Source organism: Dryas octopetala, chromosome 8 (genome assembly GCF_963921425.1).
Source record: "Dryas octopetala chromosome 8, drDryOcto1.1, whole genome shotgun sequence".
NCBI classification, from domain to species: Eukaryota; Viridiplantae; Streptophyta; class Magnoliopsida; order Rosales; family Rosaceae; genus Dryas; species Dryas octopetala.
The window spans coordinates 20627588-20649881 of record NC_141373.1 but is presented as its reverse complement, the minus strand read 5'-3'; the positions used below and the strand labels follow the sequence as shown (position 1 = coordinate 20649881).

Sequence of the window (22294 nt, the reverse complement as noted above, 5' to 3'; positions counted from 1 at the left end):
ATCATACTCATGGCGACCCTGATACTCGTGGCGACCCTTTATAATCGTTATGAGCCCAAACCTTAAACCAGTTGAACACATGCCTTAGCACATAGCTATTGTTCTTTTGATTTTATGAATTTAAAATTTATTTTAGATTATTTTTCTTGATTATTATTAATTTTTTAAAATTGTTTAGTTTGAAGAATTCTATTTAAAAAGAAGAAAAAAAACAATGATAAATGAGATGTGCTTAATATGAGACCATTTTGTGCTCGTGCTCATATGGCTGGTGCATGAAATCGTGATATGCCATGTCTATGACCAGATACTTCGACCCCATTTACTTGTATCAACTCGTGTTGGCCCTCAAGTCTATAGTTGTATTGTGCTCCAGTCCAGCCACCGATTCATACCTCTAGGATGAGTTTTCCTATCCGAACCTAGGAGGCTTATGAGACCATCTCATCAGCTTAAGGCTCTTTTGAGTACTTAATTGAATCAATAAAATGATTTTAGCAAAATGCCATTGGTTTAGTACTTCAATTTGGGTTATTGACGAGAACAAAATCAACATTTCAATCTGGGTTGGTGCTTACATTTTCAGAACACAAAGAAGGAATACAGGAATACAAATTCAACACTACATTGAAGCAACAAATGACAATTGACTGGGTTCGGGTGGCAATCAGGAGTTCAGGATTAACAACTTGAAAACTGAGCAGTCAGCCCAATACACTAATTAATTAAAGACAGAATTTCGGGAAAATAATGCATCAAAAAAGTCTTTCCACCGTGCTTGGATTCTTTGTAAGTAAGCTGAACCTGCAACATCAAAACAATTGCCAACTAGTAACGAAATTCCATGTTGAGTGCGTGTATATGTATGTAGGTATGTATGTAAGTATGCATGCATGTGTATACTGATAGCATTAACTCAACAGTTACCTTGAACTATTCATGTGTTTGCTCTGAAATATCAAATCGGACAACAACACTAGTTATGTTGTCTGAGCTCCCTCTTGCATAAGCTTCTTGGATGAGTTTTTTAGATGCTTCTTCTGCATCTGTTATGTCCTGCACTATAGCCACAGCATCCTGAAAATGAAGAGACAGCACTTTTAAGATGTTAAGAAAGAGTTCCATAAAAATCTGACGAACAGAGCAAAGCATTTGCCATGCACGAGATACAGAGAAGATAATCAACCTTCAACTTACGGTCAATAGAAGCAGATCAACTGGATTAAAAATTTTTAACCATTCGATTTAACATCAAAATACCTGTATTTGTTGAGTTCTAAAATGCCAGCGAAACTCAAAGTTTTATGTAGTAAAACATACATCATTCAACAACAAAGTTGAAGGGTCATGCACACAAATTTGATTTATTATTTTTGTTTTCACTTTTTTATTTTCTCAGATTTCGACATTTGTTCCAACGGTTGATCTGAAGGCTCTTGCACACAAATTCTTGCATCTTCTAGTGTAATATTCAGTATGCATAGTTTAATGGATGAGAATTCAATGTTTCATAAATAACTCTGTTGAAACCCCCCACAACAGGTACACACCTTATGTGTCACTTCCACAGAGCGCGGGTGATAAGAAGAGGAAGCCCCACTAGGCAACCAACCATTAACTATTTAGAATCACTAAAGTTGAAGATGGTGATCCCAGTGAACCTAGATATAAGTTTAACTATTGTTGTAAGAATTATGTTTGTAATGCTAAAATGTGTGAGACATACATCTAGAATGGTGAACAAATCAAGGTAGCAATTAATACTAGTCCCTCAAAATAGGTTCCCATCCAAGCATAATGTCCACAACTTGAAACGATTACATCTTTCTCTAGAATGGTGGATTTGCAATGGAAGGGCTCATTGGCCAACCATTTAAGTATTAAGTACAATATATTAGTTTCCAAGATAATATAAGACGTGCATTCATTATCTAAAAAGAAGAATTCTCCAAAAAAAACTAATAGACTTACTTTTTATTCTAGACGGATAGTTCTAAATATGTGTTTGCGATTAGGGTAATGTTCTCTTACCAGATATCTAACATGTTATGTTGCTAGACTCTCAATCAGAAATCACTCACTCAAACAAGAGTATAGATCAATGGTCCAGAGATTGATAATATAACATGCCAGATTTTTGGACAAGAGAACATTTCCTTATCTGTATATATGTCCTATCTATTATTAGGGCTACTAGCCCCTTCACACACTCCTAAAAATTGCGAATCTTTTGTTTAATTTTAACTCACAATAAATATTTATTGTTTTACTCTTAAATTAAATGATTTATTTTACGTTTCTTTTTATGCCACAATCCCTAACTTATCTATTATAAAGGAAATAAGAAATTTATGCTATTTGAAATCAAACTTTTGTTTATAGAAGAGAAAAGAGAAAGGTGGAGAGATAGAGAGAGAGAGAGAGAGAGAGAGAGAGAGAGAGAGAGAGAGAGAGAGGAACGAGGAGAGGGGGAGAGAGAAGTTCCTAATTAGTTGGTGGGCAATAACTATTGTTAGTGGATTTTTTAGATTTTTTTATTTTTAGTTTTATTTAAATGGCTTTTTACCTAATAGTTGTATTAGAAAAGGGTATTTCGGGATTTATAAAAAAATAATTGTAAAGTTACCATTTGAGAGAGAGAGAGAGAGAGAGAGAGAGAGAGAGAGAGAGAGAGAGAGAGAGAGAGAGAGAGAGAGAGAGAGAGAGAGAGCAAAGGAAGAACAAAATAGTGGTTCTGATTTTAAATTAGGGTTTAGTTTGGAGTTGGATACTAAAGCATGATCATATAGTACATCAACTTCAAATGCTCAATTAACAAAAAAGAAAGATGTAGGAAAGAGTTTCTTAAACAAAAATATTTTCAAATCACAAATTCATTGCTAAGATAAGTTCCTTTTTCCATCTTTAAGTGCTAATCAAATCAAATTGATTTGATGCAAGCTTTTACTTACACACACCTTGCATTTGTACAAGTAATTATGAGAAAACCACTCACTATATGATGATTTCATAGTTCTGTGCCATCGCAACTGGGCTGCTAGATCATCAGCCATCATCACAAGAAGCCTAGAGTTTGAATCTCAGTGACCAATAAGGCTCCCTAGGTAGTAAGACCTCAACCACCAAATAATACCACCTTTTAAAGGCAATTTAATAGAAAATAAGCCCAATGGCCAAAAAAAAAAAAAAAAAAAGAGAAGAAAATAAGCCATTAATCAGTATTGGTTCCATCAAAGCAAGGTCTGAAGAGGTGAAATCTAAATATGGTTAGGTTGGCATTGCATAAAATGGCTGCTCTCGGGAACTTGACTGATTCACTTGCACTTAATATCCCAAAAGATAAAAGAGAAAAATTCTATATCTAGTAAAGATTAAGACAAATGATAGAGAGAGACAGTTTCACATGCTACGTATAAAAAGACCCACTGTATCTCTTCCAAAAATTCAAGATGACAAATCCAAGAAAATCATTATCTATGAGTAAAGTAATTCAATACATGCACTCGCCTTATTTGATATGACATTCCAAAGTCCATCGCTTGCGATAATTATAAAATCTACGCCCTCAATTTCTTCTTCCTACGCATGAGTATAAAAGACAAGCATATGAACAAATACACACAGGTATATGTGTAAATAAATGAGTAGTTAGCTTAAGATTTCAGATTACCTGAATTTCTGGCTCTGCGACAACAAATGGTTTAAGTACTTTGTCTCCAAATGCACGGGAAACAGCAAGAACACCACCAACCCGCCATGTTCCTGGCAAGTTTAATGACGCAAAAAAAATAGATAAATAAAAAAGAACAAGTTTGGAATTGAAATTGTTTCCAGCCTGCACTCAGGCCATCTGGGATTACTGTGATATTAAAGAACTCAAAAACCATCTGAACAAATATAGATAACATGGTTATGTATTCATCAGTGTGTGTAATGCAGGTAGTCCCTGTTTTCTGCTGTAACCGAAGACCAGTACATCTGAAGCAGAAAGCCTCCAATCCACATTAAATGTAACTCAACTAAAGCTTTTACTCACTGCTATTTTTCATTTAATAAATGATAATAGCTAACGTCTTAGTATGGAAAGGGGGAAAGTAATCACATAGTATAATCTTGCACACATGGAAGGGGGGAGCAACATGCAGCAAAAGATTACAGTTGGACAAATTAGTCAGGCTACTGTTGGGCTTTTTTGATATTAATACAATTAGGAGAGGTTTGGGGACTAAGAACTAGAAGGTGCATGATAAGCCTACAGTGCCACAGCTGGACAATATATTTTCCTGACCACCTAAACAAGATAACAAGGCCATAAGCGCATTTGATCATAGAAATTTTGCTGATAGTACTACAGGAAAGATGGTCAGTGAGGTAATCCCAATTAGGGAGCAGAGGATGGGAATGAATAATAACCCCTGTCCATATAAGGCAATTCCCCCCTCCCCCCACATGAGTGACTTGATTTTGGAAACTTTAATTATATTAAATATTCTTTTTATATAATTCTTTTGCAACATTCATGAAACATGTATGTGTTATTACTCTTTCAGGTGATAAACATGAGTCTCAAATGGTTTAAAATTACAAATTGAGCTTAATTTATGTTGATCAATAAAAAAAATATCTACAAATATGTAAGCAAATATGGAAGCGTCAGTCACCATATTAAGGCCATGATCAACAGGTGGCACAAATATTAAGAAAACACCACCTTCCCACTATAAGCATACATCAAATTTGCGAACTACACAATCGAAATAGAGCAGCTTACCTGCCCAAAGAATGAAACCTCCAGCCTCTTCAATTCTTTGGCGTTCATCAGATCTATCAGGTTTATGATCAATGGACAAGGGGATAGCTACAGTACAACACAATAATTATCATGTCACAATTAACGAGTGGAAAAAAAAGTTATATTGTTCAAGAACGGTTGTGTTGTATGCACATGTATTTTGATTGAAAAATGTTCATATTTTAAGTTACTTAATGCCAATAAAGGTCATCCTTAACTTACTGGTCATTTAAAAAAAGCAGCGAACATATGACAAAGACATTAATCAACTAAGCCAAGTTGAATAAGAAATTAAAAAGTAAAATTCTCATATAATTTCCCCATTTTTAGTTATATTTTGTCCCGAAATTTGTTACAAGATAAATTATATAGCTGTTATCACCCAAATGAGACCCACAATGAGTCCCACCCTTAGCAGAGAAGACAGCAACCTGAACCAGCTCTGCCGGCGACGACTCTTGAATCACCGACATTTGCAACAAAAATTCTATCCCCTAACAGCAAAGCGGTTGATGCAGTTGAGCCAGCATCTCTATGATGGCCTTTCTCCTCATTAAGGTAATCAGCATCTGTCTGTTTAAATACTTCAACTGCAGTCATAAACACATCACTGTCTTGTGATCCACACGGAAGAAAGATTAACATGAAATAATGAATTCAATAGGCATAAATGAAGAACAAAAAAAGAAAAAAAAGAAATCAGTTGACTACACACCAATAGCTGCCTTTGTGTCTTTGAAAAAATCTGGGTGGCTACTCAAATTTTTGAAAAGGTTCTTTTTGAGATATTCCGCAGTCCTTGAACCTCCATGACCTGAAGAAAGGAGCACAGTATAAGCAGAAAAGAGAAGGGGGGAGGGAGGTTATGCAAACATCTAGACTCTTCCTAACTCTTAGAAAGAATTCTTTCATCACTAGAATACATTAATCATTAAGATAGAACCCTTAAAGAAAGGGAACATGTGCAGAAGCAGGAATAAAACACTATCAGCTTATTCTGACTTTCTGTATCTGATGAGAATAAACCTAAAAGAAAACATGCTACAAGGGATAGGTGATAGAAACTTGTACTGTACCATCAAAAACACCAAAAAAGGCAACCATCTGACCATCAATGTCTGATATATCTGCCTCAAAATAATCCTCCATCGAAGGTCTTTTACCCTTGAAACTGGAATATCCATAGCTGAACTTTGCAATGCGGCTACCAGAGAGAAAGCTAATTCCAGATACAAGAGAAAAAAAAAAAAAAAACAATTAGGTCGTACACATAACTTTACAACTATCAGAATTCTGTACCGAATACACTACATATCTGTTCCTTTTACAAAGGCTGAAGAAATATTTTGAGAAACCAAAAAAATTACCCATCCGATTCATACTTAAAGTCATTAAAAACAATGCTTTAATACTCTAAAAGCCTCACAGACATAATGAAAGCAGGATTACATTTTCAAAGTCAAAGATCATAATATCATATAACTCAACCCTGAACAAAATATATAGAAACCTCAGATTTTTCCTTATATGGGATTGGTCCAGGTTTAATTTAGCGGTCAGAAACAACCTCAACGATTGCACCGAGTTTCAAAGTGTATGACAAAAACTCAATTTTAATGCATGCAATGATCTTGTCATTTGAATTTGTTTACTATGTAGATATTGGTCAATTTCTCCACACTTCTGTTCTTAATCTTCATTTTTCTTCGCCAGTTGGCAATGTTTGTAGAGGAATTATCAAACATTAACAGGTCATTAGGGAACACAAATGGGATTCAATCATTCAAAAGAGTATTTAAATAAAAATGAAAACCCAATTGAAAATTACCCCCTCTTGGGTTCCAGAGAATTGGGAAACTAATAAAAAATAATTAAATGGATGAATTCCAAGAATTTATAGAAGAAAAAGATTTCGGACAAATTAAACCAACAATTCAACAAAAGGCAACGATATATATGGTTTCAGAGACAGTGAAAGAACCCAATAAAAACAAAGAGCTACCCAACAAGGCAATAATTTCAAAAACAATAAAGAATCAAAATAGTAAGAAATGGGTTTGGGAAAATGAGAAGGAACGAACCTGATCCCGCCACCGCTGTCCAGTGGATCTGGATTGTTGGATACCATTACGGTCTCTGCTGCAAGTGGTGGTGGTCTTCGTGGGGCCTCTACTTTAAGGGAAGCCCCAGAAGTGGCTGAGGAGGAGGAGGCAGTGGTGCTTGTGGTGGTGGCAGAGTCTTGTGTAGTTGTGTTCATGGTGCCATTGGTTTTAGTTTGTTTTGCTCGTTTTGTTGTATATAAAGAGAGATTGGTTTGATTTTGTTCGACTTTTACATAAAGAAGGACAGATTTTAGAAAGACTAGAACATTTATACAGGATATTAATTAATAAATATATTTATATGGCTAATCATTGACCGTGCAATGTTGGCTAAGAAAAGACAAAAACTATAAAAAATATACAACAGTAAAATAATAATATAAAAGAAAAAAAATTTAAGAAACCTCCCTACTTACAAGTTGAGGTGGGTAAACAATTGGACATTGAAATTCTTAAGTGATTACTAAGGGTGAATAGGTTTAATAAAAAAATTATTCCAATTTTAAATTATCAAGTTGATTAAATATTCAGCAGATTAAATTACCAAAAAAAAAAAAAATCAACTTAAGCAACCATATCAACAATCAATCATAAAGTATACATGAGATTCGTTGACGTGGAAAATTCTATACAAGGTAAAACCACGAGACTAAGTTCAAAGAAAACAATCCACTAGATAATCTGAAAAATTAAAATTAGTGACTCGATCCACTATTTCTAAAATAGTACTATCACACTCCGAACCCTGGATATGAGACAGAGGCACTGTAAACTATATATAAAACATTAAGTTATATATACTTGAGACATACATGTATAAAGAACACAAAATCATTACTACCTGCAAATCCAAACTTACCATTAGACGAGGAAGACATGGTGGAATCAACAAGCTAGCCTTCTACTCTCTCTACAACTTGAAGCAATTGATTCTATGAGGCTTAATATTCTGCAGTATGTATGAGAGCAGGAACTAGCTCTATTTTATAGAGGATGTCTCAACAAGTCCTTCCTATAGTAGACTTTGTGCCGAGATACAATCATGCCCCTCTAAGGTTAAGAGTCCTAGTTCATATCTAGGTGAAGTCCTACAACTTCTATAAGTCCCTCATCCCTTAAAACTTATTAACACAGCTGTCATATAAGGTGAATCCGGATAGACTATGGAGAGCTTAATTCCTTTGTTCTTAGACATGATGAGTTGTTTTGTTTCCTAAGTAAACTAGGTTTGTCCATAAATAATTCTTACATTCTCTCACTTGGACAATACCAGTTTACTCAACAAGAACATCATTGAACAAAAGATCCTTAGTGATCATGTGAGCTACACTAAGCCAAAACTTACTTCAAGACTTGGTCAGTTTTAACCATCAACCTAGAACTGCAGAAAAACATATACTTATCTAAGAATAAGCACTCTGCAATTACTGAAGCTAAGATCAAAACTACATAAGTCACCATCAAAGATATGAGATAAAATCTAAATGCAATGAACTTTGATTGTAAAATCAGAAACCATGAGTCATATACACAGTCCTCTTAAAGAATTCGAAAAGAAATCTTATTGGTGCTTCAATTCTGAAGCTTTTCCACAAGATAAAACATGTGGTTTCTATACGCATTGTCTAATAACTTGTTGACAGTACTTATAATCTTGATAAGTATGAGTAAAATACTGCAATGATACTAAAGAATTCCAAAAGAACTTGATATGTGTATAAAATAAAACAATCCAAATACATACGCAATTGAAATAAAAACAAAAGACAAAAACAAATTACTCCCATTGATCAACAGATTCAAAATTCTCAGCTAAACCCATTTTTGGAACAAAATTCCAGTAAACTTTGACAGGTAAAGCCTTGGTAAAAGGAACTGCCAACTGTGATGTTGTGGAAATATGAATAACTTGCAATTCTCCATTACTGACTCTTTCTCTCACCACAAGATATTTTGGTTTTGCATGGTTTCTCTCTGGTGGCCTTAGCTGATATGAACCTATTGGTTGGAATAGTGGTAGGTTTTCGTCCTCACCAAGTGGTATGATTGGATCGGCATCCTCGGGATCATCATCGACAGGAGTGTCGGCATTGTCGGTGGCGAGGGCGAGGGCTCACTAAACCGGACAGGAGCATGAGCCGCACTGTACTTTGCACTTTCCTTTATTTGTTCCCAAATGTGCACCCATGGAAACTTGAATTCAGTCTTGTTTCGAAAGCCTTCAAGTGCTTGCATAAACTACAATAAAAAAAAATATATATATATAAATATGCTTGATAAATAAAAAAACAAAAAATAATAATATCATTATATAAATATGCTTCATTTATAAACAAAACAAAAAATAATCATACAAATATATAAATATGCTTGATACATAAACAAAACAAAAAATAATAATATCATTATATAAATATGCTTCATTTATAAACAAAACAAAAAATAATCATACAAATATATAAATATGCTCGATACATAAATAAAACAAAAAATAATAATACCATTATATAAATATGCTTCATTTATAAACAAAACAAATAATAATCATACAAATATATAAATATGCTTGATAATTTGATAAAACAAAAAATAATCATACAAATTTATAAATGCATAAAAACTTACCATATTGGCATCATTTGTACCGCTTGCGCACATTCGCTCGGCCTCCAATAGACAAGCATAAAATTTGTTGCAATCACGCGCAATATCTTTGAATCGTGCTTAACGTCGCCAACTTTATGAATGGTTTCACCCCCTATGTTATGCTTCAAAATTTGGTAAATTTGTTCCCAAAGCACGGTGACTCTATTTTGGGCACCAAAACAACCGTCGGGAGACCTCTCTTGGTATGCCATCACTAGGGCTTCATCTTCAGCTACCTCCCAAGCATTTCCTCTAGGAGCCATGACAAAGAAAAAAAAATTTTGTGCAAATTTGGTAAACAAAGATTGTAGTTTGTGATGAAAAACTATGGGTGTTGTATGATATATATATAGACTCATTTGAGAATATAGCTGTTGGAGGGTTTGAGAAATTTTCATTAATTTTTCTAAAATTTTTTGGGTACTATTTCAATTTAAATGATTTATTAATTATTTGTTTTAAAAAAAAGCATAGGCGATCTGGACCGTTGATTATCAATGGTCCATTAATCCAAGCCTTTTATTTCAAACCGGCCCATTTAAAAAAAAAAAAAACATAAAGGACAATTAATGGCAACCACTGATCACCAATGGTCATTTAATTTAGATCATTGGTGACCAACACGTGAAGATGGCGCATCACTCCATGTAGCAGCCGACAAGACCATCAGCAAAGCTTTCAATGTGTGAAGATGGGGCCCACTTGCTTTTCAACAAAGCTTCACTCTCTCTCCTCCTTTAATGCATCATGTGGGCTGCATTTTGTTGCATTTAGGTCACACACATTTTGACTTACAGTAAGACCCGAAATTGGGTTACACTTTGGGTTACACCAGTTTTTGGGTCACATTTTTTGGCCCATAGTGCTTGGGTGTGACCCATTTGTGACCCTCAATGAGTTTTAGGTCACATTTTCAGGGAGCATAGTGGTAGGCCTTACCAAAACCACATATTTATTGGATATCACAGTTACATAACCAAATGCTTTCCGATTTGGTTGATTTTTTGCAGAAATGATCTTTATAGTTATATCTAAAAAATAAATGGTTCCGACCATGAATTTATACTGCAGAATGAGAATAATAAAGGAGAAGGTCGGTAGAGATTGTAGATTAGAAAATGTGGATAGCATTCCCCAATATTATAAAGTTGCAGCAATCCCAATAAACTAAAGAAAACAAACGAAGTCGCTAATCTAGAAGAGTCTAGAATAGGAACTCAAATAACTGGTGGGTAAAGTTACAAAATAACAGTTAGGTGAGACTGGTTTAATTTCCAACCGGGCTGAAAATAGATTGTAAAATTTCACTTGAATTAAGAGGTTCATTTTTTTTTTTTTTGGTTATAATCCGAGTTTTGTGTTTGTGGGTTTTCCAATTTGGCCTAGAAAAGAAAGGTCAAACCCCTACTAAGCCTAGAGACCTTTTTGCCCTAAGGCCTTAAGGGTTGGAATAAGGGTGGGCCGAGCCTTTATCTGGATGTGTACGACTGGCGATACAAAGGTGCAAAGGCCCAAGAGGTTCACCCCTTTGAAGCAATTATTATTATTTTTTAAATATACTTTTTCCTCGAAAAAAGAAAAGATAAAGAAATTGTACTAGGCCCCCACGACGTCGTATGGCCTGGGTTTAGAAAGCACAGGCAACGCAAATGAGAGAGATCTGCTCTCATAGTAGAAAGCTGAAGCTTTTATTTTTTTCTGTTTGATTTCGAGAGATGGGATTTGGAGCCCTAAGGTCCTTTGTGCGACCCCTAACCCGTGCCCTAATATCCCGCACCTGGACTTCCTCTTCTGCGTACGTGAAACCCGAGCTCCGGTTCGTTTCTGGTGGCCAAGCTCCATGGTTTTTACCGATTTGGAATCATTTTCACAGCTTGACGGACACTCGTTTCCCAAAACGACGACCCATGGACAACCCTCGTCGAAAAAGGGCCAGCGTAAAACCTCCAGGTAGGTGCAAATTTGACATAAAATTTACATTTGCGAGATTTGGGGTTGATGTTAATATTATGGGATTAAATGCAGGACCATATGCTTGTGTTGAGTATGTTCCTGGTGAACCAATTGTTCTTAGTAGACCCAATGAAGGAAGTGTGAAGAGGAGGAATGAGAAGAAACGCATGAGGCAGCGCCGTGCATTTATATTGGTGTGGATTTTCTTGTCTATCATGGTTTTGGAAACATGAGTGTTTACTCCTCAATTTTTCTGTTATAGCTTAACAACAATTAAATGGTTGAAGGGAATGAAAAAACAAAATGATTTAGCTTGAGAACATAAAAGTAGTTGGAATTTAGATGGAGCAGCATAAATTTCTTTCCATAGTTTTGATAATGTTTACATTGATTAGGAAGTTGGTAACTGATTATAGGATGTTTTGCCAAGGACATGGGGTTAAAGAATCTTACATCCTTTGCCATTCCTGTTGAGAAACCATTGCAACAGGAGTGGAGTCCGATTGGCCTGGCCTCTGGGGCATAAAATACAAGCTGTATAAAAACCATATATATCACCTTTCTATATGTTCCTTAACCAGTGGGGGCACAAGCTTTGTGGATGATGTTTTTCCTTTCACATTGACTACGTTTAAATGTGCTTGTGCAGGCAGAAAAAAAGAAAAGGAAAGCTCAGTTGCAGGAGGCTAAAAGGAAGAAGAATATTAAGAGAATTGAGAGTAAAATGGCTGCTGTGGCAAGGGAAAGAGCTTGGGCTCAAAGACTGGCCGAGCTGCAGAAGATGGAGGAAGAGAAGAAGAAATCCATGGCCTAGTATCATTGTGGTGGAACCTCACCTGCAGATGGAAATGCTTAAAACCAGGATCATTTCTGTTACCATTGAACATTCAATCTAGTTTCTTTAAACCAGTTTGTTCCCTTTTATCTTTCAATGGTTGGACCCCTGCCTAGTATAATGGTATTTTGCTTTCCCCAATTATACAGAGGTATGCTTGATTGGCAACTTTTTTCTTTGCAGATTGAGGATTATTTTCTGTTTTCTTTTCTTTTTTTGATAAGATAAAAATTGACGGTTCTGGGTTTCAATCGTTTATTGTCTTTTGATTATAATATCATATTTATTCAACATCCAAAGATATAATATCAAGGACATCCCAGTGAGACCCAAGGTGGTGGTGCAGTGGCAGTAGCTGAGTTTTGTGTAATTGTGCTCAAAAGAGATTGTTGGTCGCCAACGACATAGGAGTATCAAATTATCACTCAATAGGAGCAAGTGGCTAATGCAAATATGGTATTGAACCACAGATGCATGTTCATCAATCATCATACAGCGGCGTGACTTGCAAAGGTTTTGGATCTTTGCTATATACAAAATGTAAAGGTGAATCTCCATCGGGGGCTAGCGATCCGGTGTTTTTATTGCAAAAAAAAGAAAAAAAAAAGACATACTTGTTGTATAAGGGCTAAACTATATACCAGGTGTAAGGAGGATTATTACATGAAATGAGAGAAAATGAATCAGAGTGATGGAGGAGGGAAGGAATTGGACTGAGGATAAGTCATTCCCATTAAAATTATGGGGGCTGCTATTCGGACCTATTTTTTTTTATCAGTAGCCCCAACATACTCTTTACATCCATCTTGATTTTAAAAAATGTTAAAACTTATTAATACACGGTACACCCAATATGTTTTCTTAAACTACCCTTACTAAAACCCAACAACTAAACTCAACATCACACCCAATAATTCTACTTACTATACAGTCTATACCCAACAAACACAACCAATAAAAGAAGTGCTTAGCAGAGATGTTTGGAAAAACATTTCCATATGATATCAATCATATAAGCTTCTTCCCTTCACCCCCTCCCTTTCCTCTTGTTATTGTCTTGTTCAAGTTCAATGACATAAGCAATCTCATTAAAACACCCTTTCTGACTCGACGGACTCGTTGTTTGCAGTACACATGAAATCATCATAACCAAACCCAATTCCACTGGTTCAATATCACAACATTCTTAAGGAACATAAAGTACATTAATATACATAATAGAAAGGGAAAATGTCAAATTTTAGAGTGTCAATTTCCATCCCTTAGTTTTTAAAATGAGTATCGTCCATCCTGTTCTTAGTAATTAGGAAGCAATTGAACTAGAACTAGGCCATCTCCCAAATCAGAAAAATATTACTGCTTTTACACCCTGGTATTATGGTCATGGCGTCATCCACCAGAGAAATTGTGCTTAATAATTCGAAAGCTATTGTACTGAGGACTGGGCCATCTCCCAAATCAGGAAAATATAATTGGTTTTACTAAATGAGATTATGGTGATGACGTCAACATTATTACCCACTACAGAATTTATACTTTAGTAATTGGGAAGCAATTGAACTGAGAACTGGGTCTCCGAAATCAGAAAATTAATGACTATTGGTTTTACACAATGAGATCATGGTCATGGTGTCGTCCATAAAAGAAGTAGTTGTTCTTAGTAATTGCAAAGCAATCATATCATGAACAAGCATCACTTCAGTGAATAGAAAGCAGTTTTTACAACCATTAGCAACATAGTACCAGCGGCCCTTGCAGCCACGGCTTCTTGGAAGACATCTGTCACAAATAGCATGTCTTCCAGCCTATCTAATTTCACTATTCGCAACATTTCAGGATAACTCTGTTTGTGTTTTGTTTCTGGATGTTGCAGTGGGATTTAAGGTTTTGTTAAAGAGAAGAGGTGTGTATAGATAGATGTTAGAGAGATGAGTAGAAATGTTGAGTATACAAAGTTGTTGTGTACTTGTGTATAGTCATGGTGTTGGATATCATTTAAGTTAATTATTTTTAACATTTAATGTCCTCAACAATTAATTTATATTAGAATAAAATTAAAAATTAACATGTATAGGGACTACTAACAAAAAAATTGAGTTTGAATAGCAACACCCTTAAATTATTTACTAAACATCTAAAATCCGAATGAAAAAAAATAATTCACACTTCTGAATTTATTAATAATTATGAATCAAAATAAAAAAATAAATCGAAATAAAAACTAGTGTATTTCTACACAGTTTGTAAGTTGTTAAAAAAAATTATTTTCTTAATGGACATTTTAGGATTATTACAAAAAATTTAAGATAATTTTAGTAATTTTAGAGTGGGCCGCCCTCATTTTTTGACTCTCTAATGTAAGTAACCACATAATTAGAGTAGAACACTCCCATTCCTTGGGAAGTAAAGGTGGAGTAGAACACTCCCATTCCTTGGGAAGTAAAGGTGGCCAAAAATACGAGAATCGGACACCACGATTGTCACATTAAACTATTTGTTTGACGAAATCAAAACTTCACATTTAGCATCAGAAGTAAAGAAAGAAGGAAAAGAATAACAGGGCAACAATCAATCAGCAATTCGGAACCCTGATACACACATACCCAGATGGGGGATTTAAAACACACCGAACATTACCATATATGAGTAAAACCCACAGTTCGATTAAATTTGATTACAAACGAGCATTTTGAATCAACTTGTGGTAAAAGAAAGCAAAAGCTACATCAAGCGAAGAAATATTAAACTTTCAAAGTTCAATCACCATGAGCAACAACCACTTGTTGGCACATCAGATTCGGGAGGTTTTTGTTTGAAAATGTTCTTTTTCACGCCTGCTGAGCCTTCAGCCAGGAGACTTGGTGTTTCCAAGATCTGCCAATCAAATAGCACAAACATCATCACAACCACATTTACACTCAAGTTCAACTAATACTGAAGCCATAAAATCTCTCAACCAGACAACCACAACAAATGTTCTTTGCACCCATTTGAACACCTGAATACAACTCAATGAGTAGTTATTGTCACTGCAATCCCAACTTATAAGGGCTGATGTACAAAAGACATCTCAACTCTCAAGTGCTCAGTTTAATCTAAAAACTACGTACTTGTATTTGATATCTAATGATATTTATCCTATGGCCAGATATCATATTGCTATGAACAAATATCCAAGTTGATGTTGATCCTATAAATATAAATTTTAGTATAGACAGTGGCTGGAAGCCTGGAAAAGACATTATAAAGCATTATTTTAGTATAGACAGCATCTGCACTTTCAAAGGCATTAAAAGAAAATGAAGCATTATAAAATTATTATGGTAGCAACACCCATCTCAAAGCACCCATGAAGAAAGGGCTAAGCACGCAGCTAGAAAACAAACCAATAGCTGAACCAGTACCCATCCTAGGGAACACAGATGCAACACATTTGATAACCATGAGTAATGTAGAGAAGAAACATATGAGCTAACATTTTGCATACCTTTAAGACAAGCTCCTCAAAACATTGCTCTACATTCACTCGAGTTTTTGCACTACATTCAAGAAAAAGGCATCCATATTCCCTTGCAAACTCCATCCCTTCTTTTTTACTGACAACCCTTTCACTTTCCTGGAAAACAAGATAACTTGAACATGGATAATGCTTGATGAAAGATGCAAGAATAAAGTTTGTATTCAGTTTAGGTAGAATTACCAACTTAAAATTAGGTTCATCTTATTTAGTTTTCATGTATTACACTTACAACTTGGGAATTAATTATTTCTATAGCTTATTTATAATAATTGAGGTTTTTATTTGTTCATACTGTTAAGAATTCAAAAAGTTTAATCCTAATATATAATTTTAAGCCCCTTTCTCACTCTATGTTTCTCTTTCTCTCTAATTCTCTACCTATATCAACACTTCTAAGTGTCTATCACTCTATTGTCTAAATAAGCCTAAGAGAGGATGCAAAATTTATTCTTAAGTAACTTCAGAAGCAGATCAATGCTTGTACACTGGATCAGCACCAACAACCCCCCCCCCCCCCCCCTCTTTTCTCCCAAAAAAGATCCCTTGGTAGAATATACTCTCTCTCTCTCTCTCTCTCTCTCTCTCTCTCTCTCTCCCTCTCTCAGATTCTCTCCCTACATCAAAACTTCTAACTGTCTGGTGTCTAATAAGCTTAAGAGAGAATGCAAAATCAAAATCCAATCTAAAGTAACTTCATAAGCAGATCAGTGTTTATACACTGGATCAACACCAACTACCCGCAATCCCCTGGTAAATACCAAAATGGAATAATTAATAACACAATGTCCTAGAGGACATACCTTATCAACTTTGTTTCCAACAAGCATCTTGATGCAATCTTGACTTGTGGAGTACAGGTCAATTTCTTTAGCCCATATATCAGATAAATTTGTAAAGGTGTCTCGCCGTGTTACATCATACACTGTACCAGATGAATAAAAAAGCAATTACAGAATTCCATTGATTCTTAAACCACAGCTAAGATATAAATACCATATTAACTGTAGAAAGAATGGTTAATCAGTGGATAAAGATGAAAGAAACAAACATACCCATTATTATCCCTTGAGCTCCTCTGTAGTATGAACTAGTAAGAGTTCTAAATCTTTCCTGTCCAGCTGCAATATGCACAAATTTTATTTCAATGTATCTATGTGAACTTTGAAACAAAATCAGAGGCCAACCCAATAATCCATAACCAAAAATCATAAGTTATAGAACCTACATAACCAAAGTTGTAAGAATTCATTATCTACTTGGACAATGAGTTTGGAAATCCCAAAAACGGCATATGATCAACAATTTCATACACCTCTTACTTGAACTTCACAATGTCGTACAATCAATTTAATCTCCATACAAAAGGGTGCAATAATAAGTTAGAACAAGTTAACACAACTCATTACCTGTGTCCCAAATTGCAAGCTTCAACTTTTTACCCCCAAGAGTAACATGTTTTATCTTAAAATCCACCCCTACAAAATATAAAACCGAAAAATTACAAAAAGAAAACAAATTTATTACTTTATTTGTTTGCAAATAATAGTGAAAAAAGAAGATTGCGGGAGTGATAAAGTCACCGATAGTAGGAGAGAGATCCTCGAAGGTATTGGAAGTGAAACTCAAGAGCAGCGTGCTCTTCCCAACCCCTGAGTCCCCAATCATCAACAGCTTGAACAAGTAATCGAACTCCGCCTCACCGGACGACGTCGCTGCCGACTCCATCAAAATCAAAATCAAATTGGAAAACGAAAACCCTAACTAAGCCCTGAATAAGAACCGTTCGGTTTTTAATGTCTGAAGCTAAAAGAAAAAGGAAAGTTAAGCAGTTGTAGCAGAAAAGAGAAGAGAAGAAAAGAAAGGAAGTCTCTAAAGTCTTCTTCGAAACGACTGTACGGATCTCGTGCTGCATTGTAATAGGGTTTTATATTACGACCGACTCTACGAGCAGTTGGATCACCACGTGGCGTGACACTGACGCTACGTGGTCGCTTCCTCCTTCCGTAACGTGTTTTGATTTTTTGGATTGAAACTACTGAGATACCCTTGTGTTTAACTTAAAAAAGAAATGGAGGGAAATTTCTTTTTGCCTTTTTTCTCTATTTTTTGGGGAAAGTTTAGAATAAATATCAATGGATGAGGAGTTTAGGAATCACTATAAAAAAGTTTTCAAAATGACAAAAAGGGCAAACACACTCCTTATGAAGCAATAGCACATAAAGATATATAAGATAGCTTCTTAGCACAACAAAGACAATATAGCAAAACTGAAAGAACCTCCACAGCAACACATATACATCAATGCATTTTTATTTCCAAAAAGTAGAGTCCTTATCTTGAATGTCCATTTGTAAAATCATGCACAGCAAAGATTCCTTTTGGCTTTGTAATGTAGGATGCTTCAAGTTCAAGATGTATATATAAGAGACTTTGTCATTTTGAAAAAACACGGCCCGAGAAGAACAACTCTCGCGTGCTATTCTCAGGGCTGTCTAAAAAATTTAGGAGGTTTTGTACCAATTAAGAAAGTTAGGCCCTTACATATGAATTTAATTGTACTTCAAAAAATAGTCAAGCAATTCAATGTTAACTGAACAAGAACATCAATTAATTGCTAATAAATAATTTGTCTACAAAACAATTGATGCTAACTACAAAGTTATAAATATACAAACCAAGATGTCTTGTAATCTTCTAGATATGGAAATATAGCCATCAAATTCAAAATCTCCACAAAAGTTTCAATATTTGTTGGTATACACACCTTAGAACAAAACAAACAAAATAAAATTATTTAGCATATTTCACAGTTTCACTTAAATATAAAACACACAAAAACAAAAACAGAATTAGTTCAAAATACTTATAAGAAATCAAACAACCAGCAACCATCCAACTTCAAACAACAACATGGCCCAAAAGAATTAACTAGCATGGATCACAGTTTCATCTAAAAATTGTAATATGGGCATTGACTGACTTATTGGCTTAATTAGAATTAAAAAAAAAAGTACATATATATATGGATAGATATTTTGGGGGCCTTCCAAATTAGAGTGTGTTAATATTGTCATTGTAAGAAAGATCTTAAGTCTGCGGGTGCCTAGTTTCGAACACCATTTATATTCTGAGGTGCTGCATTCAATATTCTATATTTGTTGTACCATACCCTATATAGTAATCAAAAACAACAATTTCAGAGACACATTCGTTATAAAAACTAGCACTAATAATCCACAAAAAGTAGACGCATATTAGGATTTCATTAATTATATACTTTAGCAGATGTAGAAGTACATAAAATAATCTTCAAATTTTGTTAGCAACTAAGTTAAGAGAAAGGCAACTTGATTTCATTAATGGTAGGATGATATAAGATGGTAGTTCTTACCACAAATCTACCCATAAACATAAAAATGAATCATCGCTACTGCAATTAAGGATCTTAATCGATGTTAGGACTAAAAATGGAAACCTAGCAAAACTTATCACAAAAGCGTTTCAGATGTACATTTGGCCGCATTTTTGGTTTTCGTGTGTTGTTAATGATGTGTCTGGAGATCCATTTTTTCCATTGTGAGCTTGGTATTTATAGTGGCTTATTCTTCTGAGCCGCCTCTAGTTGGGCTGTGACTGTGAGAGCCGCAACTTGTGCTTTAGCGTGTCACTCTAAAGCAAAACCCAAAAACAAAAAACCAATTGGTATGTGCTATCACATTAAACAGGTGCCATTAGGCAATATCAGCACAAAACAGAGACTACTTGAGCTTTATTCTAATTCTAATCAAACTACTACTACATAACCTGATCAATAGTTCAATACTAAGCGGCATTGTTGATGATTCCTTCAAATCAAATTCTACAATGACGAGTTTCCGAGATCACTGATTTCTTGGTTTCCTAATCTATATATATATATATATATATATGCATGTAAGGTCTTTTGGTAGGTATATATAGCCTCATAATTAATGACCATTGCTAGGGAATACCAACTGTTATGCATTTATCTTTTGGAATCCCAACAGTGCTCAGCCTCAAAAGGGTCCAACTGCTATACATTATCAAGACTTTTCAACTTCTCAGGCCAGCCAAGCAAACACACACATATACGTGTGGAACTGAGGCATTTTTCCCTTATAATATTGAAGAAAACGTGCGAGGCTTTAATTTCCTCAATGAGTTCCAAATCCAGGGTTTTATTTCCAATGTATAGGTACACATAAATACAGAATGGAAATGGTACTTAGGGTACCATTTAGGAAATGGCATGGGTCTTTTATATAGCTCCAATGGTATATAAGAAGATATCCACGGCAAGTGATTGAACAATTTTGGGCTAAAATTAAAGTCCTTTATGGTACTTGTGATTGAAAAATTTCAAATAAAATAGCTTAAAACTTTATAAACTACTACACAAGACTTTACATTATTCTCGATGTGAAATAGCCAGAAAACAGAAATGTTCACTTCCAGTGTACTTTTAATGTTTAGAGAGCTAGTGAGAACATCTAACGATGTTGCCACAGCATCCTAATTAAAACTATGGGATCAGAACCTTGATTAGGGATGTTAAATTGTTATGTACTTGATTATACCGGGGTAACTTTAAATCATAACCATCCAAAAGAATTGTGTATTGCACCATGTGTTAAAATGCTTAAATTAATTTCTCTTTGAAACTCAAATGAGAAACACAATCCTCTCAACAAAAAAATAAAAATTAAAAAAAATTGAGAGACACAATAGAGCTTTCTATTCAGTACCACAAATACTCTCCAATTTAAGTCCAAGTCCCAGACCCATTTCCTCACCGGAAGCTAGGATCAATCCCAACACAGATGAAAATAGCTTCTAGTGAATAGATTAGCAATGGAAAGTTACAAAGCACAATCGTTTTCAGAAAGTTAAAACTAGAGATCGATATAATTACAAAACACAATGGTTAGATAAGATAACTATTCAATTAATGCTTTGATGTTCTCAATTCATAAAGAATAACTTGAGCTAGCCAATTAAAGAGCTGTCAATAACGCTTGCGCGACGCTATTGCCTTCCGGGCCAAGTCAAGCGCCACCATATTCTCCTTCAGATCTTCCTCCGCTTCCTCCAGCTTGGCTTTGAGATCCACAACTTCAGCTTTTGTGGAATTTAGTTCCTTTCTGGCCAAGTCAAGCTCTGCCTGCTTCTCCTTGTGAGCTGCCTCATGTTGGGCTTTGAGAGCCACAACTTGAGCTTTAGCGTCACTCAAATCTTTCACAGCTTGAGCTTTTGTGGAATTTAGTTCCTTTCTGGCCAAGTCAAGCTCTGTCTGCTTCTCTTTGTGAGCTGCCACAAATTGAGCTTTCGCGTCACTCAAATCTTTCCTGGCCATACTCAAGCGTACCTTCGCTTCATGAAGTTCCCGTTCCGCCAACTCCCTCAATCGGATCTCTTCTTCCTTGAGTAGCTTAAGAAACTCTACTTCTTTCTCAGACTGCCGGCCAAAAAAACCAAATACCACATGAAAGAGGGGCCATATATAATTATATATGTACGTCAATTAAATTAAGCAAATGCAATTAATAGTTTAGAAGGAAAATAAAAATTAAGCGCTACATATGATCAGCACTAAACAGAAAGTACTACACAACCTCATCAACAAGCGACATTCCTTCAAATCAAGTTCTGGTGTTATGGAGGGCTGACAAGGGGAAGAATTGAGATAAAGGAAAACAATCAGCTAAATATTACTCCTTTATATAGACATGTAAATTCTAATAAGGCAGACTTTTCTAGCTTGTTGGACAAAGATTCCTTTTCTAATAAGCCTAGTTGATTGTTTCTTGGTATTAAGTTTAGGATTTCTTGTACATTAAGTTTAGGATTTATTTTCCTTGTACAATAAACGCACTCCTCTGCATGTGTGTCTGAGATTCCACTATATATATTCCTAAAATCTTTCATGGTACATCTTTCCAATCCTTGGTACTTTTCTTCTCCTCTAGTAACTTCCTTAATTTTTCTCTCATCTAGTTATGGCTTCTTCTTCTGGTACTATTGTCTCTCATTTTTCGAAATTAAAAATGCTAAAGTCTTACTTGCGGTCGTCTATGTCACAGGAAAGGTTGAATGGATTGGCAATCTTATGTATTGAAAGAGATATGTTGGAAAAACTTGAATGTGAAACTATTATTGATGATTTTGCTTCTCGAAATGTTAGTCGAAGACATTTTTAGTGATGTTTGCTGCTATTTTGCTTTTGTAGGTAGTCATAGCTCATGTTGATGCTCATAACTTGGATAGTTGGATATTATTGAGGCTAATGGAAAAAGTGTGATGTAATGATATTGCTGCTATTTTTCTTTTGTCATAGCAAATTAGAAACTATTATTGATGATTTTATTTCTAGAAATGTTAGAAGAAGACATTTTGTTAATGAAAGTATTATAATGCATCGATTCCAA

General features: G+C 35.0%; 4 protein-coding genes across 4 annotated transcripts; 1 reads left to right on the top strand and 3 right to left on the bottom strand.

Moving 5' to 3' along the window:
* Window positions 1–549: 549 nt before the first annotated feature.
* On the bottom strand, window positions 550–7130 carry LOC147277924 (Protein phosphatase 2C family protein). The gene is made up of 9 exons (XM_086255505.1): window positions 6874–7130; window positions 5869–6011; window positions 5508–5606; window positions 5224–5382; window positions 4772–4858; window positions 3671–3762; window positions 3508–3579; window positions 928–1077; window positions 550–804 (listed from the first exon to the last, which is right to left on the bottom strand). Exons 1-8 carry the CDS (start codon window positions 7047–7049, stop codon window positions 934–936), a joined length of 972 nt encoding a protein of 323 aa, XP_086111631.1. The 5' UTR covers window positions 7050–7130; the 3' UTR covers window positions 550–804; window positions 928–933.
* Window positions 7131–11187: 4057 nt separating this feature from the next.
* On the top strand, window positions 11188–12472 carry LOC147277923 (uncharacterized). Its single transcript, XM_086255507.1, has 3 exons — window positions 11188–11490; window positions 11566–11687; window positions 12143–12472. Exons 1-3 carry the CDS (start codon window positions 11256–11258, stop codon window positions 12305–12307), a joined length of 522 nt encoding a protein of 173 aa, XP_086111633.1. The 5' UTR covers window positions 11188–11255; the 3' UTR covers window positions 12308–12472.
* A 2398-nt stretch (window positions 12473–14870) lies between these two features.
* On the bottom strand, window positions 14871–17733 carry RAB18 (RAB GTPASE HOMOLOG B18). The gene is made up of 6 exons (XM_086255506.1): window positions 17429–17733; window positions 17255–17323; window positions 16901–16966; window positions 16649–16770; window positions 15816–15944; window positions 14871–15202 (listed from the first exon to the last, which is right to left on the bottom strand). Exons 1-6 carry the CDS (start codon window positions 17571–17573, stop codon window positions 15089–15091), a joined length of 645 nt encoding a protein of 214 aa, XP_086111632.1. The 5' UTR covers window positions 17574–17733; the 3' UTR covers window positions 14871–15088.
* Window positions 17734–20798: 3065 nt separating this feature from the next.
* On the bottom strand, window positions 20799–21541 carry LOC147277921 (uncharacterized). The gene is made up of 2 exons (XM_086255443.1): window positions 21482–21541; window positions 20799–21324 (listed from the first exon to the last, which is right to left on the bottom strand). The coding sequence occupies exons 1-2, from the start codon at window positions 21497–21499 to the stop codon at window positions 20875–20877; spliced, it is 468 nt and encodes a 155-aa protein (XP_086111569.1). The 5' UTR covers window positions 21500–21541; the 3' UTR covers window positions 20799–20874.
* Between the last annotated feature and the right edge of the window lie 753 nt (window positions 21542–22294).